General features: G+C 54.5%; 6 protein-coding genes across 6 annotated transcripts; 5 read left to right on the top strand and 1 right to left on the bottom strand.

Moving 5' to 3' along the window:
• Positions 1 to 931: 931 nt before the first annotated feature.
• GLRG_03892 (cation efflux family protein) lies at positions 932 to 3,347 on the top strand (the record flags this gene model as incomplete). The annotated part of the gene is made up of 6 exons (XM_008094577.1): positions 932 to 1,350; positions 1,508 to 2,152; positions 2,235 to 2,348; positions 2,411 to 2,509; positions 2,649 to 2,854; positions 3,103 to 3,347. 6 exons carry the CDS (start codon positions 932 to 934, stop codon positions 3,345 to 3,347), a joined length of 1,728 nt encoding a protein of 575 aa, XP_008092768.1.
• Positions 3,348 to 4,279: 932 nt separating this feature from the next.
• GLRG_03893 (phosphatidylinositol 3) lies at positions 4,280 to 10,425 on the bottom strand (the record flags this gene model as incomplete). The annotated part of the gene is made up of 7 exons (XM_008094578.1): positions 4,280 to 5,476; positions 5,531 to 5,818; positions 5,866 to 6,072; positions 6,119 to 6,737; positions 6,785 to 8,490; positions 8,544 to 10,148; positions 10,243 to 10,425. 7 exons carry the CDS (start codon positions 10,423 to 10,425, stop codon positions 4,280 to 4,282), a joined length of 5,805 nt encoding a protein of 1,934 aa, XP_008092769.1.
• Positions 10,426 to 10,972: 547 nt separating this feature from the next.
• Positions 10,973 to 11,833, top strand: GLRG_03894 (proteasome A-type and B-type; the record flags this gene model as incomplete). Its single annotated transcript, XM_008094579.1, has 2 exons — positions 10,973 to 11,076; positions 11,146 to 11,833. The coding sequence occupies 2 exons, from the start codon at positions 10,973 to 10,975 to the stop codon at positions 11,831 to 11,833; spliced, it is 792 nt and encodes a 263-aa protein (XP_008092770.1).
• Positions 11,834 to 20,525: 8,692 nt separating this feature from the next.
• On the top strand, positions 20,526 to 22,610 carry GLRG_03895 (uncharacterized protein; the record flags this gene model as incomplete). Its single annotated transcript, XM_008094580.1, has 4 exons — positions 20,526 to 21,267; positions 21,324 to 21,383; positions 21,430 to 21,947; positions 21,996 to 22,610. 4 exons carry the CDS (start codon positions 20,526 to 20,528, stop codon positions 22,608 to 22,610), a joined length of 1,935 nt encoding a protein of 644 aa, XP_008092771.1.
• Positions 22,611 to 24,660: 2,050 nt separating this feature from the next.
• GLRG_03896 (hsp20-like protein) lies at positions 24,661 to 25,302 on the top strand (the record flags this gene model as incomplete). The annotated part of the gene is made up of 1 exon (XM_008094581.1): positions 24,661 to 25,302. The coding sequence occupies one exon, from the start codon at positions 24,661 to 24,663 to the stop codon at positions 25,300 to 25,302; it is 642 nt and encodes a 213-aa protein (XP_008092772.1).
• Positions 25,303 to 26,164: 862 nt separating this feature from the next.
• Positions 26,165 to 27,330, top strand: GLRG_03897 (uncharacterized protein; the record flags this gene model as incomplete). Its single annotated transcript, XM_008094582.1, has 3 exons — positions 26,165 to 26,257; positions 26,321 to 26,468; positions 26,519 to 27,330. 3 exons carry the CDS (start codon positions 26,165 to 26,167, stop codon positions 27,328 to 27,330), a joined length of 1,053 nt encoding a protein of 350 aa, XP_008092773.1.
• Between the last annotated feature and the right edge of the window lie 347 nt (positions 27,331 to 27,677).

Below are 27,677 nucleotides of genomic sequence, written 5' to 3' on the forward strand. Positions count from 1 at the left end.
CACAGCATATTCTTGGTCCAGGTCTTCGCCGTCGCCCACTCGGGACGGCAGAATGGAACAGATTTGCTCGCCAAGCCATGTGAGCAGTGCGGAGGGCCGACGCCGGCTCAGTGTGAATGGGGGCAGCTTGGGCACGAGGTAACTCCCCATTCCTATGTTTCTAGACGAAGCTGATGTGCTGATGTTGGACTGTGCAGAGTAGTAGAATAGACAAACGGGGGTTTTTTGTAATTTTTTCTTATATGTGTGTGTGTGTGTTGGGGGGGGGTGGTGTGGAGAGGATGGTCGAAACTGCCTTCCCCTGCGGTCCGCCCTATTTTCCATCTTCCTCGGTTAAGAGACTAAACAAAGTGCTAGGTAGGACCTTCTTGAGGACGTGATGGCAACGGATGGGATGGACAGGAAACACTGCACCCATGACGCGCCGGCCGCTTCAAACGCGAGTAGCCACTCCTCCGATACAGTATCCGGGCTACCAACGCCCGTGCCACTGCGTTCCCCCCCTCCTCGCCAAGAGTCTCCTCAACCGTATAATCCGAGCCCCAACGCAGGGGACTTAGGGAAGCTATAGGCGAAGGGGGACCATCCCCGGCTTTTGTCGCCTCAGACCCTCTCGGGTCCATTTTCCCTGTAACTACTACATAGGAGCTGTCTGCTTGTGCATATTAGCAAGACCAGGCTAGGGTGGCTCTGCACACTCACTGCATGAAGCTGTCTGCGCGCGCGCCGAGCCACGACAATATCAACCTCATCTATCTTGGCTTCTCCCTCGCATCGTGCCGGTTATTATTTTCTTTTCCCTCTTCCTCTTTTCTTTCTCTTCCTCAGTCCACACAATCTGTCCCTCCCTCGGTCGGACGTTGCTTCCCCCCAATACCCAATCCAGCCTATATCCGACCTCCGTCGTCCCTTTCAGTCCCTCTGGCCCAAGATGACCTTGCCGCAGGAACCTCACTATTCGAGCAGTCCTCGGGTAGGCTCTTTTAAGCGTCCCTCAGTGCTCAGTCCCGACACCGATCCGAATCCCTTCGCTACGAGAGGCAATGGCGCCTTGGTCTCGCTCATTCGAAACCGCTCCAATGTCACATTGCGCGAGTCTCTCAAGAGTCCCGCCTACCACCAGCTGGGACATGACGATGAAGAAGACCACGAGAATGCCTCACTGCTGGGCTTCCTGCATCACTCGGATGACGACCACCACCGATCCGCCGCCGAGGAGCGCCGCCTCAGCGAACTCATCTTCGGCCCTCAGATGAGGAGCATGCGCCTTATCGGAAACAGCAACCCGCGCTACCAGTGGGAGCGCTACTGGAAGACCGAAGCCGAGCTGGAGGCCATGCCAAAGCATATGTGAGTTTTGCCCCGTCGGCAAATCCTTCCTCAACCCTGCGCCACCAAGTGCTGGAGACGAGAGGTCCCAACTCGACTCGCATGGCCGACCAATCCGAGCTCTTGCAGTGAATGAACGGACCAGACATGCTGACGCCCATTTGCCAATCCCTTCAAGACGCGAATACTATAAGAGAAACAACGATCTGATTCGCATGTATCTCTACATTGACCAGCTGCTGGATTCATCCGTGCCCCACGACCTTCTCAACGAGTACCACCAAGCTCTCGACGCCTCGGCCTACCGTCCCGTCGACGTGCCCCAGACCATCACCGAGGAGTCTTCAACGCCATCTTCACCACCCTCGCGCGGCGCCCTCGCCTACGGCACAACCAGCAACCCTGCCTCGGTCCAGAACAGCAGCACGGAGCAGAATAGTTCGGCAAACAGCATACAGCAAAAGGCGAAGCGCAACCCCAAGGACATTTTTCGGTCCACCGAGTCCACCCCACTTCTCAACGGCGCAGATGAGGAGGAAGGTTTAGCCGATCAGCCCAAGCCCGAGATCCCTTGGCTCGAGGATGGCGACCTTGACAGTAGCGATCCCATCGTCACCCTCGCCATCTGGGTCAACTTTGTTGCCAACGCCGCCCTGCTCCTCGGAAAAATCCTCGTCGTCATTTCTGTCCCCTCCGTCTCCGTGCTTGCCAGCTTGGTCGACGCCCTCCTCGACTTCCTTAGCACCGCCATTGTATGGACTACAACCCGACTCATCGCCGCTAGCCAGAATGATCAGCACTCTTACCCCGTGGGTAGACGACGGTGAGCAACTAACCGGCCCCGCCCCACCGACTGGCTCTGTTTGTTGCATCCCGGGGAGACGCGATGTGCTGACTCGTCACAGTCTCGAGCCTCTTGGCGTGCTCGTCTTCTCCATCATCATGGTCACATCGTTTTGCCAGGTCGGCCTGGAGGCCATCAACCGTCTCATGTCCCCCGACCGTGAAATCGTCCAACTGTATGTCGCATTCGACGCTGTTGCTAACCGCTATTCTGATGCTGACCTGGGGGAAACAACAGAGGCATCCCTGCTATTTCCATCATGGTGGGCACCGTGGTCATCAAGGGTTTATGCTGGCTTTGGTGTCGTCTCATCAGGAACTCGAGCGTTCGTGCCTTGTAAGTAGTCCCGACCCCCTGCTCCTCTTTCACTGCAACTTCGTCGCCCCTCGTCGCAAAGCCTTTGCGTTACCGTCTTCTGATCGGCAATTACAATACGGCATCGGCGGATTTGGCTAATAAAACATTCTCCGCGCAGGGCCGACGATGCCATGACCGATGTCATCTTCAACACTGGCTCCATTCTGTTCCCCATCGTCGGCTATTTCGCCAGAATCTGGTGGCTCGACGCCCTCGGCGGTCTCCTTTTGTCGCTTGTTGTCGTTGTCAACTGGAGCCAGACCTCGGCGCACCACGTCCGAAACTTGACGGGTTTCTCGGCGACATCGGACGAGAGAAATCTCCGTAAGCGTAGCCATCTATTCCTTTTCGTTTTCCTGTTTGTTTCCCCTGCCGTTTCGCCTCTCCCCCACAATTCTTATAATTGGACCCCGTTATGCCGCACCCATGTCATGCCCTTGTTCTTGCTTGATCCTCAACCCAACGCGTACGACACCACCTTCGCCGCATCTGGGGCTTGTGGCCACACTCCTTCATGCTGCTCGTAACGCCAAGCAAGGGGACTTTGTAACTGACAATCCATGCTGCAACAGTGCTCTACCTCACCATGCGCTTCGCCACGTCCATCAGGCAGATCCAGAACCTCCGGGCCTATCATGCGGGCGACAAGCTCTTCGTCGAGGTCGACATCGTCCTTGACGCCAACATGCCGCTCAAGGACAGCCACGACCTGAGTGAGGTCCTGACCTACTTCCTCGAATCGGTGCCCATTGTCGACCGCGCCTTTGTGCATGTCGACTATGCGACGTACAACGTCGACACGCACATCAACCAATGACCCAATCATCCGTAGCGCATGGTACCACGGATGACCTGGACGGTCGCTCTCGCCAAAGCGAAATTTACCGCAGGTCTTGTAAATCCCAAGCCCCAATGATATTGCCTTCTTCCCCTTTCTTTTCAGTGACGGGAGAGCATTCGTACAGATAGATCTGTCGAAGCGGGGAGAAGCGCGGGCAACGGGACGGGACGCGGAAGCGGGAAGGGAATGGAAACAGAGGGTTACAAAATATATGTACAAACAAGGGGTGGAGAAACGGCATGGGCGGTTTACAAAAAAAAAAAAAAGGGTAGCATCGTTTCGGAGTGGATCTTGTAGTATTCCTCCAGCGGCCGGAGTTGAGATCTTTTTTTGTTAGCCAATAATTTCAGGATATCCGATTCGTTTATGCAGAGTAGCATGTCCCCCTCTTCCGTGCCAAAACGCGGGCTGAGGGGGGAGGCAGGAGAGGATCGACAGGGTCTCTCCCCGTTGTCGGGGTTTTTTTTTTTTGCCGGAGAACGGTAAATCAACACCCTCTACTTTTCAGTCATGAATCAACAAGAGACGAGGGGTTGACAAAAGGGCAGCAGAGAAGAACGGCGCAAGCCAAGAGAGGGAAGGAGTATATAAATTCTCCCATCCGTGGAATCATATTATTGGTTCTGCTCTATCAAAAAGGAGAAGGAGAAAAAGAGGGAAGAAGACTGCTTTCCTGAAGGGTATTTATCAATTGCACAGTCTTCATCGGGGTGGCGGCGGCGCAGATAGTACGATAGCGAACGCAATCGGAAAAGGATGAAGGATGGTCCTCCGTGGCAGATACAAGTAATAGCCGCGGGGGAAGTGGACGGAAACAAGACCTGAGGAACGACCTAAAGCAAGTGACGGAAAACAATAATGACCACCATCACCACCACCACCTCATTCTATCAAGTCTTGGGCCTGGATCAATAGGGAATACCGTTGGTCAGGAGCTGGAACTGATCGTACACGCCGGTCGAGTAGCTGTTGGCGCTCCTGCGGATGAGGTCCTTGACAAAGTCTGCTGCCTCACGCTCGCTACGGTCCAGCACAAAGCGCTCCTTGAAGTGCTGCACGCTCTCGGGCTTAAAGCATGGCAGACCCGAGTCCATCATGAGGAGTACGATCTGGCTGAGCTTCTCGCAGTGCTGCCGCGACGCGAGGAACGCCTTGACGCAGAGCTCCTCGAACCACTTGAAGGCCTGGTGGTGCGGGTTGCCGCCCATGACCGCCAGCATCTCCGTCGTCAGCTTGAACGGTGCGCGCTCGAACTTGATACCGCCAGGAGCGATGTCAAAGCAGAACCCGAAATCAATATGCAGAATGTGGCCCGCGTCGTCGATCATGATGTTGCCGTTGTGCCGGTCCTTGAATTGTAGTAGGAACGAGATGATGGAGTAGGCCGCCATGCTCTTGACGAAGTTGCTGCGTGCTTGCTGGAAGCGAAGTGAGTCTTCGTTACCGTACTTGGAAATGAAATAGTCGTAGAGGCCATTTACGGCCTCACGGCCTAGCATATCTCTCGAAACCGAGTTGGGCAGCACGTCAATGACACCACACCCGGGGGCAGTGGCCGTGACGCGGTACGGGTTGACATAGACGTCCAGACCGACGTTGTGGAAGATGCCGCGGAATGCCGCAATCATCTGCAGGGCAAGCACGTCTTGTCTGCAATCATCACCTACTTTGAAAATGGCCGACTGCCACACCTCAATGGTGTTCTCCGGCATGGGCGGCGAATCCTTCTTGTGCGCATCCTCGAGCATATCATTGACATCCTCAAGGCTGCCCTTGTTCTTCTTGATGCGGAATGTAGCCATGTATGGCGCCTTGGCGTGACTTTGCAAAGGCTTGCCGGACTTGCGGTCGATACCGATTACGACGCCATCGGGGTTACTTGGCAGGTAGACACCAATCTCCACCTTGATCTTGCGGAGTTCTTCCTCGATCTTCTGAGCCTTCTCCGGCTTAGACCGGCCGACGTATGGCTTTAGTTTACCCGAGATATCCGTGACCTCGTCAAAAAAGGCAAATTCGCGTTCGTAGAAGGTCCTATCCACCTCACTAAAGCTTGCAATCATCTTCTCCATGACCTTGTCCAGCGTGGGTTTGATGGCATCAGGCTGGCACACATTAGCATTAGCGTCGCACTTGGAGATGGGCTTCACTGAACATACGATGGTTGCGTCGTCATCCTTGTAGGCATTGGCCTTCATGTTCCAAATAATTTGGTGGGCAAACAGCTGCGAGAACTGAGCCGTCTCTAGGATGTACCGCTCTACGTAGCCCAGTGCGTCATACCGCAGCGTCTGCACGATTTGCGGAACGTAGAAGAAAGTCACATCGCTGGAGTGGCTCTCCAGAGCTCTCATCGCGTACTGCATTAGGAACGGATGATTACGGTAGGCAGGCAGGAAGTACGTGACAGCTGTGATAGGGTTCACGGGCGACCAGAACAACAGGTACTGCTGCGGTCAGTATCAGGCGGTAGCTAATCACAAGTGTAACTCACCTTCAGCTGGAAGCTGACGTCATTGGGCAAAGAGCCACCCAAGAGGATGGGCAGACCCTGTGGCTCAGAAATGGCCTTTTGCGGGAAGTTGATCAACAACCATCTCACCTCACGCTGAACTCGGGGATACGGGAACCTTGTGACGAGCTCAATGGCAATGGACGGGTCTTCGGCCCAGGCGACTCGGATGAGAGGCGAAAGAGCGGCCTGCAAACGTGAGTGACATATCTGAAAGAACAGTTTGAATACTTACCTCGATAGCAGTCTTGTTCGGTTGTCCGTGGGGTTTGGACTGCTCGCCGAGCGGGTGAACCCATACCGATAGACGTGCCTGCTCGCTCTCCAAGAGGAGAACAAGAAGCTGCTCCTTGGCCTGCAAAGATTTGATGGTGTCCGCAGCGTTGGCCCCAATGAACGCAACGTTCTTCAGTGCAGCCACCACATCGTTCAGCAGGCGGATTTCCGTCTTCAGCTGCAGGATGTTGCTGCCAAAGGACCATCTTGGTGCGAATCGGAACCAACTGAGCGCAGCCGATAGAATCTTCTCCTTGAATCGCCATTGCGCGATGGCGCCAATGGTCGTACACACATGCAGCACCTTCAGCCCAAACAACACGATCTGAAACCTCAGTTCTCGTGCCATCGGGTGCGGTGTCGATAAGCGCACAGCGTCCAAGGTGACATCGAGCATGCGCAGGAAGATCCGCTGAACATCCGGACTGCCCAAGCGAGTGGCGTTGAAGTGACTTGCAAAAAACTGCAGCAACCGTGTGTGTGGCGACAGCAGGTTGTGCACCTGCTGCTTGCGTTTGGCTAAAGCCTCTAGATCACTAGGTGCGAACTCCATCTTCAGAAAGAAGGGATCGGTGTGTCTGCATTTTTGTTAGCTGGCTCGGGCCAAGGTTCAAAAATAACTCACGACATGGCTTGGCTGAACAGCCCCAGGCCATTCTGAATGGACACTTCCCACTGCTGAGCAATCTCGGTGAGAAGCCTCGGCTCAAGCCGTGGGTTCTCGTTCATCACACCCAACCATAAGGAAACGCCCAGCTTGATGGACTGCTTCGTAAACATGGCGAATGGAATGGAGACTAGGTAGTGTGCGACGGCAGACTCGTCCCGGTCGCTGCGACACAGCAGGGCTGCTGCTCGGCGTAGGATTTCGCGAACCTCGGCGAGAGCTGTCATCTTCTTGCTCTTAATGCGGGCCTCAACATGTTCCAGAGCGGTGGCCGCGTTGGCGCTGTCGCTAGCAATCGAGGTTGATGACTTAACGAATGACGCTCTACGGTTCAGCTGCATGAAGTTCACCAATTCGTTGCCGCGTTCGGGCAGGGTCTCGCCGTATCGGTACTCTTGGCGAGTCGTGTATTGAGCAATGAAGTCGGAGCCGGTGTTAATGCTGCAGTCACCGACTCGGTCTAGAGACTGCAATCTCTGGTCTGCGGAGGGCATGAGAGAGCCAAGCTCAATGGCAAAAGAGCGGCCCAGGGAGATATGTCCGTACGCTCCTTCGTCGTCGAATTCGGACAAGTACGTCTGGAGAAGACCCTTGATGTCCAAGGGCGCCAGACTAATCACACTCGAGACCCATTGCTTGGCCCTACGGTTGAGGGCCTCCAAGGTATGACGACGAAAGCTGTAGTCATCTGAAAGTTCGACAGAAACATCTCCAAGTTCAGAAGTGAACTTTGATCGAGGTGCATAGAGATCAGTCTCTGCTTCCAGGCAACTCGACCACATCAGAGATAAGAGCTCCAACAGAGCAAAGAGCGAGGACCGGTGGCACAGAGCAGAGGGAACCTGGCTAATGATACGGTCGGCACACGTAAAGGCAGCTTGCTGGACGCGCTCGATTCGGTGACAACAGCCGCAGAAGATGGCGACGAGCTGACTCGCAGCGTACTGTGCAGAAAAGGTAGCATCTGTACCGCCCAAGGTCTTGCGCAAATACTTGTTCACCACTGCGGCGGCAATACCCTCCATAGTACTGCTGACTTCTCCTTTACGCATGCTGGGCTCCAAAAAATAGGAGAGCGCCTTGGTGCAATCGCCAGCATCGGCGCGCAAGCCCTCGACTAGATAAGCAGCATGCAAAAAGATGACCTTGCGGTAGCTCAGCCCCTTGATCTCTGTGGCCTTGTTGGGAATCAACTCGGTGAGATGCTTCTTCTGCATCGACTCTCTATCGGAAGACATGCCTCGACGCAGCACGGTGTTCAGCTCGATGTCACTCTCAATCTGCTCACCCCGCTGTTCTGCGACCAAAGGAGGTGAGTGCACAGCCATGATCCGAAGCTCGTCAAGGTATTTCTTGCCCATGTCAGTCTGTGTGGTAAACCCATGAACAACGATGTTGAACCAGGCGTCTCTAATCATGGAGTGCGACTCATCATCAGTCACTGAATTAAATGCCAAGTCGTTGGTCGACATGAAGACAGCCAGGGGATGCAGCAACTCGGCGATCTCACTCGCAGCCAGTTGGACGTCTGCTTCCTTGGTGTGGTTTGACTGATGGACATCACCCATGGAGATGATGCTCTCAAGCAGATGCTCCCTGTATATATCATAAAGGGGCGACCCGCGACGGAGGTTTGCCGATATATGTGTTCGTGCCTTCATTACCTGCTGGATGTTAGCATCCCATATGTTGTACCTGGCAGCTGGGAGAAACCTACAGCGGCCAAAAGCGAGTCCTTGTGGCCGACAACTCCAAGATGGCAAACTCTGGAAAACACCTTGAGAAGCGACCGGAACTCAAGCTGCCCACCCTTCAAAGCAAGGGCTGCAGCGCCGCTAATGATCTGAGCGTCAACATTGCTGTTGACTTTGTCGATCTTTTGCAGCAACATGGACTGCGCCAAGGCAGTGATTTTCTCGTCGTTGCAAGCGGCTGCAACACCGCAGATGGCCTGGACAACGTTGCCGTACACCATGGCCGTTTCTTCCTCGCCCGTGATGGCTAAAGAGATGCTGCTGCCAGTAGACTGGCGGTTGGAATAGAGAGCATTGGCACCGTCCGCGCCAAGGTCGCCGTTAGTTCCGTTCGTCATGGATCTATCAGAACCAGGGCTAAGGACGTTGCCAAGAGTATACAGAGTAGTGATCACAGCATCGTGAGAAAGCATCTGCAGCACATATGCGAGACTCTTGGACGCAACCGCAACAGTGCGAGCGTTCGGTACGCTTTGTACAATGAAGCGGGGCAGAAGGCGACTAGCGGTCGCAGCGTATCCTCTAGAGATCTTGCAAACCAACGCAATCGACCTCAGGACTGTTGCCGCCAGGTTCTCGTCTGCCATCTGAAGGGGATCCGCAAGAGTCTCCTCCAACCAGGTAATGAGCACGTCGATGTCTGCCACCTCCTCATTCATGAGCGAACAGTTGAGGTAGCTAATCAGGGCTGCCGACTTGACAGCAAAGGCCAATCTCTGCTGCGACGCAGACCCGAGCTTGAGGTAATCCTCGCCAGCCTCCAGGTAGTTCATCTGATCAACAGCCACAGTGGTGTATAAGTCAAGAGACCGATAATCAGCATCGGGGCTGCGTGGAGAGCCTGGCCTGAAAGCCCCCTCCCCTGACATGAGCAAGTCGAGGATGTGAGTCCCGCGCAAAAGCGACGCATCAGTCACCAACAGTGACGTGCCGGCAACAAGAAGCCACATGTAGCTTCTCTGCAGCAGAATGGCTCCGAGCGGTCGTCCAGCAGCCGAATAGTGACGCAGATATCTCTTCCACTCTCGTGCGTGACGGTCCGAGGATTGTGAGTTCCTGATAGTAGAGAAGGCCGTCTCCACCGCAACCAAGAACGACTCCGAAAGGATATCTCTGAACCGTTGTAGCAAAGCCATCCGGCCTCCTGCTTTCCAGAAGTCCGCCTGCGCTGACGCCGCGTCAAGGAAACCGAGCAGGGAGACAGCAATGGTGGCCGTCCTGATGGCGTCTTCGAGGTTCGGATCCTCGTCGTCCGCATGAAGAGGAACCGTATGGTCTGCCGCATGGTTGCAAGCATTGATGAAGGTCCATATGTTGTCCGAAACGACCTCGTGCAAATTGTCGTAGTGTGAGGCAAGGGTTAGCAGCGCGGCCGTGACGTGGAATGCCAACGCCTCGGTTGGCGAAGGCTCAACCTTTCTGAAGAAGGGTGATGGGACAAACACTTGGATGTGCGCCTCGAGGATGTAGGGAATCAGCTGGTGAGCGAGCTTCTGGGCGCTTTGGCTCGTCTGGATAGCGGGCGCGGCTTTGCATAGCGACAGTAGAACCTCAAATTCGCGTATTGTCTACGGTGTTCAGAAGCTCGTTAGCCAGGGCTCTCGATGCCAACGATCGCATGGAGACGCCGATAATGGGCAATTGATAATGGAGGAACGGTACCATGGGGCATCTCCCAAGAGACGTAGACGGCTGCTTGGGCGAGTAGCCATTGACGCCCTTCCCAGCGGCCTGGGTAGCCTTGCACAACCGGTCGAGATCAGAGCGATCGAATGACGTTCGGGAGCTGGTAGCGGAGAGAGACGCGATCTTCTCCAGCGCCCGCTGCCGAATGTCGCGGGTCATGTTGGGGGGGGGGGGGGGGGGGGTGCAAAGAGGGCCCTGAAGCCCGGCAACACGAGACGTATGGTATGGTCAATGATTCAGATTGTTTTTGGTAAACTTTTGCGATTCTATTGCAGTATTTGGCGGATTGGGATAGCTTAAATTGGAATTCGCGGCTGTGTTGGCTGGGGGCTACGCAGTGACGATAGGATCCCTTCCTTCCCCCGTACTTCCTCTTAGCCCGCCAAATTTCCCATCCAAAAGCCCCTGCACGCACCTCCCTTTCCTCAACCGTCAATCACCTTAGTCATCAGCCCAGTTAGCTACCCCTGCCCATCCCACCTAGCTCAGCAAGGCTGCCAGCTTGACGCGTGCTCCGACGCAATCGGGACCTCTCAATCTCACCGGTCGGCAGCCTCGAAACTCCATCACAGCAACGACGTCCTCCAAACCCCACCACGAACGAAACCCATCGTCTCACGAGAACCCCATAGACGACCGCCATTATCCCTCACGACCTGTCACGAATAATCCTTTTTCTTCTTCTCTTGACAGATAAGCCGCAACCATGGCTATGTTCAGCCAAAATCCCCTGATGAACGGGCCCAACTATTCCTTCTCCGAGGCCCCCAAGAAGGCCAACGGCGAGTTCAGACAGCACCGCTTCAACCCGTACGAAGCTCTCTACTCATCGAGCGGCCCTCTCGCAGTATTCTTCAGCTAACCTGACATCTAACATAGCTACACTGACAATGGCGGCTCGACTCTAGCCATCGCCGGCGCCGACTTCGCCATCATGGCCGGCGACACCCGTAGCACCTCGGGCTACAGCATCAACTCCAGATACACCCCCAAGGTCTTCAAGATCGGCGGCACCACGTCAACACAAGAAGACGCGACAATTCTGCTCTCTGTGGTCGGCTTCGCCGCCGACGGCGAGGCTCTCAAGGACCGCCTCGATACCATCTGCAAGATCTACCGCTACCGCCATGGCAAGCCCATGAGCGTCACCGCCTGCGCAAAGCGCCTCTCTACTATCCTTTACCAGAAGCGTTTTTTCCCCTACTACGTCTATGCCATTCTCGGAGGTCTCGACGAGGAGGGCGTTGGTGCCGTCTTCTCGTACGACCCAGTTGGCAGCTACGAGAGGGAGCAGTCCCGAGCAGGCGGTGCCGCCGCCAGTCTCATCACACCGTTCCTCGACAACCAGGTCAACTTCAAGAACCAGTATGTGCCGGGCAGCGGCGTTGGACACGAGCTGCAGGAACGCCCCCGCGTTCCCTTGGAGCGCAAGGAGGCCGAGATCCTTGTCAAGGATGCATTTGACGGAGCGGTCGAGAGACATATTGAAGTCGGTGACCATCTGCAGATGATGGTCATTACTAAGAATGGTATCGAGGAGGTTCTCCTCCCCTTGAAGAAGGATTAGAAGGCCGCCGGGCAATATCATGATTAGGGTGGGAACGTTGTACATTACAGGGCATGTAGCAATTTCAACGAGGCACCTGTTCATCTGATCCATCGCCACCGCCCCGGCCTCATGGTTTCATTAATGCTACAAGACGACAAACTAGTCTCCGGCCGTGATGTGATATCAGAACACCACCTAATACTTACAGGCAGCAATATTATTGAGAGGCTATGGTGAGATGGTAGTGCTCGCCCCGATGGCCTTCCGAATGACATGCATGCATCCATGCAAGGTAGCCCGCGGGAAACGACCGCATACGGCTTGCACGGCGCATCGGTGAACGATATCATGCCAACCGCCCTTTATATGTTTCGCGATGCATGACGAACCCCGACATTTTGACCAAAAAGGTAGAGACGAATTGGGTACGGTGTGCAGAACGGGTAGCTGGTTATCATTCTCGGGGGGGGGGGGCACTTGACACGGGGTGAGGTATAAGGCCCCTCAACGTAAGACACAATCGATAACCACGGTCAAGAAGCCCCGCGATGAGGCAAAAGCCTGCCCGTTAAGATGCTGCTGCGCGTCGTTTGTGCATCACCCCGTTCACTTCTGGCGACGAAATTGCCGTAACGGACGGGGGATCTCCCCTTTGGTCGTGACGGTGGTGCAGAACCACGTCAGGGCCGCAGGTGATGCTGGACGGTCCGACAGTCAGGACGCTTCTCAGTGTCGGCCCGCCTTCCTTGTCAGACCACGGGTTGGCCCGGATCAGCGCGGCGCATGGCACGGGTTTGTTCGCCTCGTAAACGAATGGGCGTTGCCGTCGGTGGTCCTCCGCATCGAGCCGCGCGACCGATATATCGGGCTCGGGTCTGGAAAGAGTCCATGAGATCGGCGGTGGCAGCAACAAACTTGCGATAGCATTCTCTTTGAGTGGCGTGCCTGCCACTTGCATGTGTCTTCACCCTGCAGACTTGACCGAGGGAGCCGGGCCAAGAACCTGTCGGAGATGGAGGGGCTGTTGTGGGCCACAAACCACTGACGGAGCTTCCGTCTTCCAGGGCGACCGATCTTTGGTGTCATTGGCAGCATGAACGATGACCTGCGCGTCTATCCGTACACGAGGCAACCACTAACACGGCAACATGGACATCGGTGAGACCTTCCGGAACAGCTGGTGAAGGCTGCCATTGCCACAGTTGCACAATCCAACAGCCATTCGTGCCACCAAAAGTGTTGCATGCACCCACGAGTTCCAGAGGCGAACAGAGGCAAGTAACAACATCAGCCGGAACAGCTTGTTTGGAAAGCTCGCATAAGCTTGCCCTCATAAAAGGCGACGTCGCGGTGCGCCAGTAAGTTTCGAGATATGATCATCGTCAAAGCTTACTCTTCGAATACCCACCAAGCCACAACACCGCCGAATGTCTCGGTAACGAATGAAACAGGTGGTCTGTTTGCCACCGGTGGCGTACCCCGAATGCAGAGAGAGAGAGAGAGAGAAACTACCGAAAAGCTAGTGAGCGTGTGAGGGTATGTACACGCTCGATAGTGGAGGGGGGCCTGAAGAGCTGAACCCTGGCAAGGCCGATTATGTTGTTGGTGGCACAAGAGCCCTACACTACCGGTATAGGAGTTCGTTCCAATGTGTCCCATATGAGCCCTCTCGAAAACGAGCGCATCTCAAACGTCGGCATGCGCCACTTGAGAGGATGAAGCCGACATGACGGCCATGTCAAGGTGGAGGTTAGCGGGTGTGCCTTCCGTAACTGAGATACGTAACCAAGACTTACGTATGCCCCCCCCAGGGGTTGAGATTTGCGGACAATGGTTGCGCATCTCGGGCTAGACGTGGCTGAGGGGCACTTCTCATATGGTTTGATAGTTAGTTTACATGCCGCTGGAAGTGCATGCATGCATGGATTGGTGTCGTACCTGCCAGTACTGATTGGACATGCAAATCCCATAGTGCAAGGTCTCCAGACATGGAAAGCCTGGCGACTGGTATTGCGTAGGGCTCTTGGAGAGCGAGACTTTGATATGTCGCCACCGTGGTGCACGGCCGACAACAGGTCGGGGTATCAACTCGATGCACGGAACTTGCCAACTCCCATGACCTCTCTGCCTCTTGCTTGGACGGCCAACCTAACCTGGAGCCCTGGCGTTTGCAGTCGTGCGGGTTCGGTGTAGGTACTAGGCAGAATGGGGCCCGGCTTGCGACCAAGCGATGTTTCGACGACAAGGGAACAAGCTACTTGCCAGCGGATTCTCCTCGAACCAGACGTCAATTTGACGTCACAGACCTGCCTGTAAGCCATGGTTGCTGGCCATTGCATTTGAGTGTGGCATCAAGTATTGCTTAGTGCACCAACTCGCCAAGAATAAACTACCAGGAGCGGGGTTGTTCGGCCCAAGGGGTTGAGGAGTACGGATACAACGAGGTAGTTTACCTTGGTAGCGTATTATACATAGGCGCCGACCCGAAAGGATACTTATGAACGCTGTGCATGACACAATCCAATCCTATTCAATCTTCGTGAACCTGAATTAGACGAGGCAATGAGGTGATACTAGTTAAGTAGTTAATAGTGTTTCCGCCGCAGCTGGGAACCATTAGATGCCCGAGAATGGATTGGAAGAGGATGTGGCACGGTGGTTATACACTAGCAATGTGCACTATACTCCGTACACACACCAGAATCTCTGCCTGCCGGTTGGGTAGACTTGGTGACCTCCGCAACATGGGTCTACACCGTCTACCAGGATGGCATTGCAACTGCCCATCTTGGCAACCTGGATTGAACCGCGCAGGGTCGTTGTTCTCTCCATTGACCCTGGATGATCTCACTTTAGATCATGATGCGAAAGTCATGACGGAGGTACAGATACAAAGCGGTCCCTCGCAAGGTCGCACAGGTATGTGGAAGTTTTGACGACTGTAGGAGGATGCGACGATGATCGCGGTGCCGATATGGTTAAAGATCTGCGTCGGTCAGCTGTAGTGAGCGTGCCCCTGGTTGCCTGTGGCGAGCATCATCTGCAAAGCGGTCCCTCTGCACCCGGGTAACAAAAAAGATGGCCGGTTTTCATGTAGTGATGGTAAGGAAAGGCTGCCATCTTCTTTGTCACCCCGGATACCTCTTACGGTCGTACAGGGACGGACACAATGAGGCGAGCATATTGACCGACAGGGTGGCAGGGATAGGTTTTTTGCCCCTATAATGTTACCCCCCATAGCCGACATCATGACAGAGGTGGGATATTCACCTATAGAGAAATTCTGTAGTAGGGGGGTAAGCTTTAGATGCCTAACAGCGGTAAAAAAACTTCGGCCGGATACCAGAGTACACTACGGATACCTACCCAGGTAAGTAGGAACGTACCTGTACGTATCGAACGCTCGGGATTCTTGACCTGGCTGCCCCGGATATGGATACATGCTCCTGTGGCTTGTTCATTTCCGTCTCGAGCGCGGTCCCAGGCTTCTGGGGCAAAGCCTCCAGCTCAACCTTCCAGTTTAATGGTTGTGTTCTAGGATAGCTGCCCGAGGTGCACTTGTAAGTACCTACGTGGGTACTTGTTCCGGAGCAAAAGATCCGGTCAATACATGTCGGTAGATAGGCAGGTATCTGTACGTAGATACGTACTGCATCAGAAGCAACACGTCTGATTACCTAAGTCCGAAGCTTGTACTGGATTAATGATTGATAAGGGTCTTCTGTCAGATGCAGAGCTCGGTCGGTGTTTGAATCCTGAAAGTGCTCTGGTACTTGTGTATGAAGAGTCGGGACGAAACCAGTCGATTGGACGATTAGATGCGAGGAAGAAGCTTCTTGGGGCCAGTGATGCCCCTTTTGCCACGAGCATTCGGGGTACTTGCGGGATAAGAAATGCTATTTCGAGGCCAGGACTCACCAGCGAGGCGCGAAGGAAGGGACCAGGATAGACCAAGGCAGGGGTCGCCCAAGACTCAGTACGGGGGATCCGCCACATAAGTGGGGTTTGGAAGAGAGAGAAAAAAAATCGAAAAGTTTGGAGAATCCCATGTTGGACATGTCGTCAAAATTTGGTGCGCCCAGGTTGGAACGATGTGTGGCTACGAGAAATTTTCGGGGGATTGAGGAGGGGATGGGGCAAGGTCGCGTAGGTATCCACAACGACACGCTAACACAGTTAAATAAACACTGTACAAACATCATGTCCGATACCTACATAGTAGTAGATACCCGAACACCATAACGAGGACTTATCGCCTGCCGGTTGGAGACACCAGTTTGGGAGAGTCCTCGATGCGTGGAACAGTGTGGGTACAGTCACTTTTCACCCTGTCAGGCATGATGGTCCGGTTACCCACTGTGGAAGACAGATATGCTTGTGGTGTCCGGCGCCTGCCCATTTTCCTGGTCGGCGTCTCCAACCGGCGACAGGACAGGACAGGGACAATGGGTGCTGACGAGTGATGGTGAACAATCTAGATAGTGGCCCGCCCGCCCGCCCGTTGGCCCCACGCTGCAGTCGCGATTGAATTGTGCAGGTACGTCCACTGGCTGGTCGGCGGAGGAATCGCCGCCCCCCTGTCCGCAACCCGATTTCCTCCCTGCGTCTTCCCGTCCTCGAGTCAATCCATGTCAGTTAGTTCCCTCGCACGATTCCTCCTCTCCTCCAACTCCAACGCCTCGCCTCGACCCCAACTCCCCCAGCCTCCATGATGCATTCGTTCTTTGCTGACTGGCTGCTCCTACGATATGCGCGGGCGAGGAACATTTTTCGGGGGCCGCCTCTGGTCTGAAGACTTCCGACAGGCCTCTGTTGTCCAGAGATTTCCCAGGTACCTATGCTACCTACGTGCTACACTACACAGGCTCTGGGTTAGGGGAGATGAGTCTAGACCGTCGGGCTCCCCGCACAACACGGATACATGCCTAGCTCGCCTTCGCACATGCGGCTGACTGCCAGTCCAGGCCGCGCTGCAAACTGAATCTCTATATCACTTCAGACGTGACCGCAGTCCTGGGAGTATCCGTCCACACTAGTGGAGGATATTCGGCATTGGACCTTCTTCGGATGATGCACATTAACAGTACAGCAAGATGAGCTGCAAGATGAGCTGCAACAAGTATTGAAACCCGGACTCCGCCCTCTCCTCTGGTGAGCACCCCATGTTGTTGTTCTGTTGGTCCACTAGCACCCGTCGGCAATCTTGGCTGGTTAGGGTCTTGGTGCATTTGAGAAGGTGGACGAAGGGCTTTGGCGAGCGTCAACCCGGAATAGTCGCCAACCAGTCATCCCCGCCTAGTTGGGCTGGCATTTTCCAACACGTCATGACTTCAAGGGGGGGGGCTGAAGAGCGCAGCGAGCAATCGAGGGTGTCGTGCTGGTGGATGAAAAAGAGAGACATGGGGCTTCCCACATACCTAACTTGGCGTAGCCAGAGTGACAAGCTTTGCTGCCGACTTGAGCGTTCGTACACTCTGCCAGCTACATAGCCTTCAACAACCCCTTCCAGCGACCGCCGGGTAAGACTTGGCTTCGTTATAATGATTGGCTTTGGAAGCGCATAGCCGCCTCCAGAGTCTCTAGCTTTTGGCCAACATTGCCGTGCCTCAGGGTCATGCGATGCGGCTGTACGGCAGTACCCTAAAGCCCAATCGAAAAGCGATGAGAAAAAGCAACGAGAAAGGCAAACGATGATCCGTTGAAGGGTCTCGGAGTCTGGCGCTGGGCGTACTGTGCACTACAGTGTACCTACACCTTCCTTGACTACCTACGTCCACAGTTCCCGGCATGCGTCCGCTGGACAAGGCGTTTGTGACTTGAGGGTGGCGATCCTTTTCGTCAAGCAACCCGGAAATAACAGTCATAGTGACAACAGAGAGAATAAGGGCAAGGTTCTAATGGCAGTGATAAACAACATGGAAGGAAGCCTTGTGGGTACCATTGCCTGCGAAGGCCAAGCACCTACCTAGGTAGGTACTACTGGTGCACTGTAGGTACGTACCGAAGGCGAGTCGGGTTGATTGGAGATGAACCCCAAGACCGATGTGGGCCAGGACACGGAACTAACAAGACGGAGCCAGATCGAACGAGTGGGCAAGCAAGCGCGGCCCATGTCTCGTCTCTCGCACTTTGGCTTTCGCTTGGACACAGAGTCGAGCACCAGAGGGAAGTAGTGGTAGTGTACACTCGAACACACGCACACACACACACACACTCTCTCTCTCTCTCTCTCTCTCTCTCTCTCTCTCTCTCTCTCTTTCTCACACCCCAACCGGGATACCTCCATCCTGACGGTGGGAACGGTCCAGCGGGTCAAGTGGCAAATGGTCCTCCACTCGCTCAGTCTATGGATACGTCGTCTCACTTTTTTGCTCTGTCGTTCGCCTGCCATCGCCGGCGCCAAGTCATTGACCTCGTCCTGGCCTTGGAAGCTGAGAAGGGGGGATGGGCTTTCTTGCCCACAGATGCCTTCACACTTCTCGATGCTGTCTCCTTACAACCTCTTCTCTACCTAAGCTACTGTCCGTACACATCGTCCGATTCCCTGTATTCATCTATACTGTACGGATACACTTGTTCTTCCATCCTTGTTTTCCAAGACCCATGCTGCCTCGAGGGATTTGCCTCGTAGCCCGGACAAGTGTGAGGGCCATCCGACCAAATTTGTGTCCCTTGCACATCCCGGAGCGGCAGCCAAGAATCGAAGAAGAAAAAATCCCATCCTTTCTTCATCCAATTTGCTGCTGTATGTTCCAGGACGGGCACCCGGCCATGCACATCAGTTCGTTCCCACGTCCAGGGTGTCCCCCTTACCCGCTGGTCCCCAAGTCCGCCTCTTCTACCATCACCCCCCCTCCTTCTTCCAGCTGTCCCTGGACCCCATTCCATCTGGGCTGAACTGGGCTTCCTACTGTACATCCCTTGCCCAAACTGACCAAGAAGCTCTTCGGCTGCAGGGCTTTCGTCTCCGTGCTGACTTCCACACTTACACCTCGGACCTTCTAAGCCCACGCCTTCCTGAACGCCACTTAACCCATCGCCTGGCCCAGCCGTTCCCATCTCGCCTTGCCAGTCACCCCAGTCTCGTATCGTCTTGTCTTTTCTCTTCCAACAGCTCGGTGTACCTATGCCGGTATTCTACACTGCCTGCCATATACTCGCCTCTTTCCCGGACGGCGTAGGTATCCCACTGTGACACTGGAGACAGGGCAGAGCATCCGACCGTTTAGCGCCTGCATGCCAGACTTGTTTTCAACCCGATCAACTGTCAGTTCCTCCGGGCTCGCCTTTGCTTTTCCTCTAGCAGCTCCTCCGGCTTCGACATCGGCACTAGTCCGTGCTGTCTTCCCTTTGAGCATCCCACAAATACTTGAACGGTACTCTCGACCGCATCAGAACCCCGTCGTCGTCGTCTCTTACCCAGAGCCCCGGTATTGCTCAGGAATAGACTGGGCTTTCCGGAAGACCCATACCTACTCGCCTTCGTAAGACCTTCGTAAGACCTTACTCTCCTTGGGAGTTTGGCCACCGTCTCGCCGGCGACTCGATATTTTCTCTGCCCTGCGGTTTTGTCCCATCCTCTCTCTGCTTTCCGGGTCTCATGTTGGGTCTTGCTCTTCTTCCCCCATAAGTATCATTGGACGTTCGACGACCAAACAAGATATTTGTGTTGCCTTGGTCACTCAAACACGCGGCGGCGGCAGCAGCAGCAGCAGCAACTCTAACGGGTCATACCTGGAGCCTTCGCCGAGCGCTCACTCGCTTAAGCCAACTTGTCACTCCACCGGCAGAGTTTCATCACTCGATCTGCTCTGGCGTCGCTATTCTTTCTTTCTTGGCCTCCCGTTGCCTCATCTGCCCTTGCTCTCAACAACACTCGGACAGGCGCCCAGCTAGCATCCTCCATCTTACTCAAGAATCTTCTACCTCTCGATCGTTCTGGCTGCGTCCGAGTAGCGTTCCACAAAGTCTAGACCTTCCAGTCCACTTTGGCAGCCTGGAGCAGCAACCCCTGCCTCGGTCCCCGAAGTTCAGGTAAGAGACAGCCATCCTTTAGTGGCGACTGTACCACACTGAAGCCGCGCCTCTCCACGCGATATGCATGCCTGGAGTTCCCTAATCTGGCCCCTCGCGTCTCGTCCCTTCGTCCCGTCCTCTTTGGCAGGTCCCCCTTCACTCCGGTACTAGCTAGAGAGGCTACGCTCCCCTGCTTCGGGCTCTTCTCTGCATTCGTATTGGACGCCCAGACGAGCTGATCGCCTTACAGGAATTTCATTGAGCACACGCATTACGGTCTTCATCAGAGCAGGGTTAGCTGCCACATATACCCTGGGGCGCTCGGAAGTGTGACTTGCCAGAGGAACCCCCCTTTCCAAAGGCTGTGCAAACTAGCCACATTGGCCACAACGTGGGCATTCGATCCTGCGCAGCAAATAGCTCAATCTCTCTGTGGCGCCTAGAATCACACACCCGTCATATTCTACTCCATCCGTCATTCCCTTGCTGTCCGGGCTTGCTCTGCTGGAGCTTGTCAATTCAGAACTATTGAGGCTTGGACTAGTGCTTCGCCAAAGGTATAAACAAACAGACGGGCCTGTTTCTGGCGCCGTTGGTTCCGACTACCGGTTTCAGAAGCTTTTCTTGCTAACTCCTCTTTGACAGTTTGTGGACGGCATAAACTCCGACCCAAGGTCACTCAACCACGTTACCAATGGGAGATGTTCAATCCCCCTCCGGTGCTCCTGAGTATCCTATCGTGGATTCTCGTCAAGGTTCGAACGCTGTAGGTGTCTCGTCGCTTTACCTTGACGAAAAACCAGGGATGGAGGCTCAAGGTATCCCCTATGCGCAGCACCAGCAGTACGCCCCCCCACAGCAGCATGCCTTCTCCTCCCAACTGGACATGGCACAGCAACCTGCAACCGGCCGCCCCGGCGCTTTCAACATGAGCAGCATGGTGAACGCGCTGCCACAAGCTGCCATGAGACACAATCCCTACGCGCCCGGCGGCCAACAACAGCATCAGCAGCAGCGGTTCAGCCCCGCAACATCCTCGCCGTCTATGATGCCGCAGATGCCTCAGATGGCCCCCCAGTACCCTGGCCAAGCCGCGATGCCGATGGGGAATCCGCACTACTACATGCCACAACATCCGCAAATGCAGCACTACTATGCCAATCAGCTTTCCCCGAACCAGCAAGCAACTCGACCGAACATGGGATACTACCCGAACCAGATGATTATGAACCACCCACAAAGCGGTCACATACCCCAAGGATACTACTATTCTCCGGCCGGCCACTATGCTCAGGGTCAGGCTATCCCGAACTCGATGGTGTCCGCGCAGTACATGGGAGGGAATGTGGCACACAACGACCCAAGAGGCATGCCGCAAGTTTCGAACGGGGTTGACCTCAATAGCGCACATGTTCCTTCAATCCACAAGCCCAGCGGTTAGTTAGTTACACATGGGTACTACAAAACAAGTTGTTGCTAACCGAAAGTATAGAAACGGATGACGGCCGGTCTGGTATCGTTCGAGGGCCGCCGCGAAAGCCGCGTCAAAGTGGTAAGCAAGCCGCGGCTTCTTTGGATACAATCGTTAATATAAATAGGCCACGCGATTTGGATCGGAAATCTCCCACCCCAGACCGACTTGATGCACCTAGTTCACCATGTGTGTAAGGAAGCGAACGGCCTCGAGTCCCTATTCCTGATATCGAAGAGCAATTGCGCATTCGCAAACTTCAAAGACGAGCACACCTGTATGACGGCTCAGCAGAAATTACACGACTCCAAGTTCCAGTCCGTACGTCTAGTCAGCCGTCTGCGCAAGAGCACCGTCGAAGGCGCAACTGGTGTAACGGCACCTACTGGTCCTGCAGCATCGTCTGGGTCGCAAACTCCTCTCGATGCTACGCCGCAGCTTGCAGACAAGGAGAACGCGTCAGAAAACGCAACGTCAGAAACGAATGTGGCCAAACCAGTTACCACCGCCGTTGAGACGGTATCCCAGAAGGACAAGTTTTTCATCCTGAAGAGTTTGACCGTGGAGGATTTGGAGCTCAGTGTCAGAACAGGCATTTGGGCAACCCAGTCTCACAACGAAGAAACCCTCAATTCTGCTTTCAATGTAAGCGTGCTGTTTCTCCCAGTTGGGAGCATTCGCTAACATGTCTAGGCGGTTGACAACGTGTATCTTGTCTTTTCTGCGAATAAATCGGGAGAATACTTTGGATATGCTAGGATGACTTCTCAGATCAACGAGGACCCGGATGCCGCGATCGAGTTTGCTCCCAAGGCACACTCTGTGGACGATGTTGATTTGCCCAAGGCGATCCCAACTGAACCCACGGAATTTGCACCCAAGGGCAGAATTATCGACGATTCGTCGAGAGGAACAATCTTCTGGGAAGCAGAACGCGAGGAGGGAGACAGCGGGGATGAAGAGGAGGAGAACGAAGTGGACCAGAGCGACGTGAGCAGCCGGAAGAGCGGGAACCAGGAAGTGGATGGCACCACGAAGGCTTGGGGTAAGCCGTTCAAGCTCGAATGGCTGTCGACCGCACGCCTGCCCTTTTACCGAACTAGAGGGCTGAGAAACCCTTGGAACTCGAACCGGGAAGTCAAGATTGCCAGAGACGGTACGGAGCTGGAGCCATCAGTTGGGAGGAGGTTGATTGGACTCTTCAATAGGGTGCAGAGTCCCGGGCCTGGGTCTGGGCCGGCTGCCATGCGCCCCGGTATGGCCATGATTGCAGGCTACCCCCCCATGAGGCCACAGTACCAGCAATGAGCCGAATCAAGACAAAATCATTATGAGAGTGATACGACTCTGAAGCATTTCCCCCTGGTCTGGTCATCAGGTTCATCTGGGTTCGGCTCTTGAAGGTTGAGAAAGGGTTGTTCACATTACTTGGACAATGGGCGCGTACGGGCCATGGCAATCGATACTCATATATGGCTATCTGGACATTGGTTCTCACTGTACCTAATCTGACTGTAATTCTGTGTGAGAGTTCCATCAACACCTTTCATGATACGAAAGTGCGGTGACATTGTTTGGCTTAGCGCGTGTTTTCTACCGGTTCCGGACTTGCCAGCCAGTCTTTACACAGACCTGCTGATACAGGCGAAGACGTTTGGGAATCAGTTGAATCAGGCGCCTCTATTGCGAACCGCGAGTTCAAGGCATGTCGTCGATCAACTGTGGCACCTTTGCTGTGGCGACCTCCACTACTGTGGCTTGACCCTCGGAAGGGAAGAACCTGGATGATCACAGCTCAGCTCTGAACCTTAAATGATCCGGGGCAAGGCGTTGCACGGGCGGTTTCGCTGCGGTAACGGCACGTTGCTCATTGATTTACAGGCTTAACTGTGGGTTGTTATCGCAGGTGAAGAGACATGGAAACGAAAACCAAACTTATTGGCATCTTTGGATAGTGGCATTGTTCCAGAGAGCCATCTGCTGTGAAGAGAACTGACTGGAAAAGCGGCGTGTAACCATGAGGAGCCGAGCGCAAGGGTGCATCGTATCGTCTTTACACCGCAATGGTACCGAGCATGCTGTACGGAGTACTGGTTCCCCATTCGAGCGGCAGGCAAGATTAGAAATCCCTCAAAGACCCTATGGTGCATTTGGGTCTCCATTTTATTGGCCGTAGCCGTCAAACTGATTACCCAGGAAGGGGCCTATTTTCACTTCGCAGCGAGGTCTCCCGTCCCCTGCCCGTCTTCCGCGAAGCGAAACCTCCTGAGGTCGACGATAGGAAGTCCGCTTGGGAGACCCAGATTGCTGAACCCGTGGCGGACACTTCTCCGCCCCTTGCTTTCTCGATGCAGACGCGTGCATGAGACATGGACATCGTAAACACGTTTGCAAATGGAGTAAACATGCTATAGGGAGATAAGGAGGTTGATTGAGGGGGAGAGTGGTGTTAGGTGCCGAAACCAAAGCGCCTAGACCTGGCCATTGGATTTCAAGGGGAGGCGCAGCAGAGGACTCTCTGGAAAGCCGGCCGGGCTAGTGGGGCGGTTGGAAAGGACACGGACCATCCATTTGTCGCCGCCGGGGTAGGAGCTCAATTGGCTGGACGAGCGAATTGCGTCGCTTCAGTGGTTGCGGGGGCACCTTCGACCCCTGTTCGGGGCCCGGAACTCTAAAAATCAAGCGAGCGAGAATGGAAGGAGAACATGCCCGTCCAAAAAAGGCTTTGGCCATGTAAAGCTCTTCGATGGTATTCGAAGGTCATGTCATGGGATGCTTTAGTGATGTCAAAATGATGCGAGGATCGAATCTTGTGGCCGGGTTTGATGCAGTGACGCTGGACTAGAGTTTCCAAATGCTTCCTGTAAGCGTATGCGTTTGGTCTACTGGTAAGAGACGGCCGTTGCTGGTGTCGTGACAGTGGAAGATGCTAGAAGCGTCCAGCGACTTCTGAGCCCCGAAGCTCCTAGAAGCATCGCGACGGCTTCATCACCAACGCACCTGCCTGCCAAGATCGCTCTAGAACCAGTCTCCAGACTGGTGGCGTTACTTCCGTAATGTACGGGGTGTTTCTCGAAGCACCTCGCACCCTCTTCTTGGACCCATCAGAGATGATTCCTAAGCTCTGAGGAAGTCACATCAGTACCGGCTCTCAGTGTATAAATCGACCGTCTTGATGCCCTCTCGTCAAGGCCTTTCTTTCCTCACCAGATCAAAACAAACAAAGACAACAAGAAAAGCAATCCAGCATCGCTCAACACTTCAAAACACACATCTCTCTTGCGAACTCTTCACCTACATCTAAAAAATCACGACACAACCACTTATACACTATAACCTCCTACCAAACAACGTCAAAATGGCTTTCTTCCCTCGCAACTTCTACAACACCCCCTCCGACGCTTCCTTCACCCCTCTCTTCCGCCTTCTCGAGGACTTTGACAACTACTCCCGCACCGGCGGTTCGGGCAGCAACGGCGGCGCCCGCGGCACCCACCGCAACCACGTTCCCAACTTCCAGCCGAAGTTCGATGTTCGCGAAGTTGAGGACGCGTACGAGCTGTATGGCGAGCTCCCGGGCATGAACAAGAACGATGTCTCAATCGAGTTTACCGACCCTCACACCCTCCACATCCGCGGCCGTGTCGAGAGATCGTACACCGCCGGCACTCCGCCCGCGGGATTCCTCCAGGGCAACGGTACCGAGATGAGCGGCGCCATCACTGAAGGCAATGAGAAGTCCCGTCAGCCCACCGTCGAAGACGAGAATGAGCAAGACGGTAACAAGAACAACTCCGTCGAGAAGTCCGGCAAGAAGGAGCCGGTCGACAACGCCAAGTACTGGGTCTCGGAGCGCAGTGTCGGCGAGTTCAGCCGCGTCTTCAACTTCCCCGGCCAGATTTCGCAGGACTCCGTCTCGGCGAGCTTCAAGGACGGCATCCTCTCGATTCGCGTCCCCAAGGCGCCCAAGCATGAGACCCGCCGCATCCAAGTCAACTAAACCAACCGCACGTACGCGGCTGACAACCACCACGATAATGTTATGACCACACAATGAGCAAATGTAACAACATCGGCGAGACGACGAAAGGGAACTGCGCTTCGAGGAGGAAGCATCATTTACGATTCTATTTCTGCATGGCCAAATGTACCGCGTTTCTTTCTCTTTTCGCATTGCGATGCTAAGTTGAAATATCTTGGGGTCCCAGTTCCTTTGTGTTTGTAGCTAGCCAATTAATCAATCATTCTTCACACTGCTTTCTGTTTATTTCCCCGTGTGATTGCAATACACCAAGAGATGCTGAGCTGAAATTCCGAGCCCCCCGAAGAAGTCGGTGGTGCTTTGTAAGTCGGAAAAAGAAAGCTGCCTCAAGTTTACAAACCTGCGCCTGCCTGACGAGCCGGCATGAGGGGAGAGTTGATGAAGCTAGGCGAAGTCGAGGTTAAAAAACAAAAACAAAAAAGCCTCCAGATTTTCTGAAAAGGAAGCTTCATTTCACCAAAAACCTGCTGGTTTGCGCATATCAGTAATACAAGTTCGTTCCGCTTTGGTATTTACCGACGCGAGATGAACCACATGGATTCTGTAATTGTAAGCAAAGGCCGGGGGGCCCTGGCAGGACGACGCTAACTCCAGGCACACAGCGGGGCAAGCAAAAGGCTTAATTACATCACGTGACTTGGCGTGTTTTCTCCTCCGCCCATCGCCACCCCACGGTCCTGGCCGACGCGTCTTAAGAGTCCGCTCGCCTCCCCCCATCGACAATCTCCTATTCGCATGCACCACTTCTCCCTTGACGGCTCGCAGTCGTTCCTCACGTATAAATCAGACAGTAACACAGTCTCTCACACCTGGAAGAGTGATGGCCGAACCGGACGGATACGAGGAAAGCCACAATGGCGACGAGGGCGTCGGGACGGGGCCCGGCGCGCCAACGCCACTCTCTGCACTTGAGGTACAATATCCCTGCGAATCCCCCCTTTTAACACGGAAAATGCTGATGCGGCGTCGCCTTTAGGGAGTTGCAGGCTTGACGAAGCGTGATATTCAACTGGTGGTCGACGGAGGCTTCAACACGGTAGAGTCGGTCGCGTATACCCCGCGCCGAACGCTTGAGCAGATCAAGGGCATTTCCGAGCAGAAGGCTACCAAGATCCTTGCCGAAGGTAAGCCTGACTACTCCAATTTGCTTGAACTTGTCTTACCCCTTGTGCAGCCTCGAAACTTGTTCCGATGGGCTTCACGACCGCCACTGAGATGCATCAACGACGCAGTGAGCTCATCTCTATTACAACGGGCTCGAAACAGCTCGACACCCTTCTTGCCGGTGGTATCGAGACCGGGTCAGTGACCGAGCTTTTTGGAGAGTTTCGCACGGGAAAGAGTCAGATCTGTCATACGCTTGCGGTGACATGCCAGTTACCCTTCGACATGGGGGGTGGCGAGGGCAAGTGCTTGTACATCGACACCGAGGGCACGTTCCGGCCTGTTCGTCTGCTTGCCGTCGCCAACCGATTTGGTCTCTCCGGAGAGGAAGTACTGGACAACGTCGCCTATGCGCGTGCGTATAACTCTGACCATCAGCTTCAGCTCCTCCAGCAGGCTGGCGCCATGATGTGCGAGACGCGGTTCTCCCTACTCATTGTCGACTCTGCTACGGCACTTTACAGAACCGACTTCTTGGGCAGAGGTGAACTGTCCTCGAGGCAGACCCATCTTGCCAAGTTCATGCGTACACTACAGCGTCTCGCTGACGAGTTTGGTATTGCTGTCGTCATCACGAACCAGGTCGTTGCTCAGGTCGATGGCGGACCTAGTGCCATGTTCAACCCCGACCCGAAGAAGCCAGTCGGCGGTAACATTATTGCTCACGCTAGCACGACAAGAATCAGTTTAAGAAAGGGGCGTGCCGAGACACGTGTCGCCAAGATCTACGATAGTCCATGCTTGCCCGAGAGCGACTGTCTGTTCGCGATCAACGAAGACGGCATCGGCGACCCTAGCCCCAAAGACCTGGAGAAGGATTAGGCGGCTTGCAATGATATGTGACTGGTCGAGAGTGGTTCTAACGGTGTTATGCGCATATGAGTGAGCTTTGATACGCCCTGGTTGGGAAAGATGGCATGCATTGGTGCTGGCGTTGGACGGCAGGTTTTATGATGGAGTTGTGGTATTTCTGCTTCGACGGAAGGAAATGAGGCCTTCCATTCAATAGACAGAAAAAAAATGAGCTTGAGACGGAAATATTCAATGGATTTGACCCGTCAATACCTAAAATGCCCAAGGCATCGGCGACGTGAACGGGTCTTGGCTGTTGTTCCCACGTCAACACGCACACCGTGCAAAACAGAAGCGAAGTTTGTTGACACTGTATC

Source organism: Colletotrichum graminicola, assembly GCF_000149035.1.
Source record: "Colletotrichum graminicola M1.001 genomic scaffold supercont1.12, whole genome shotgun sequence".
NCBI lineage: Eukaryota > Fungi > Ascomycota > Sordariomycetes > Glomerellales > Glomerellaceae > Colletotrichum > Colletotrichum graminicola.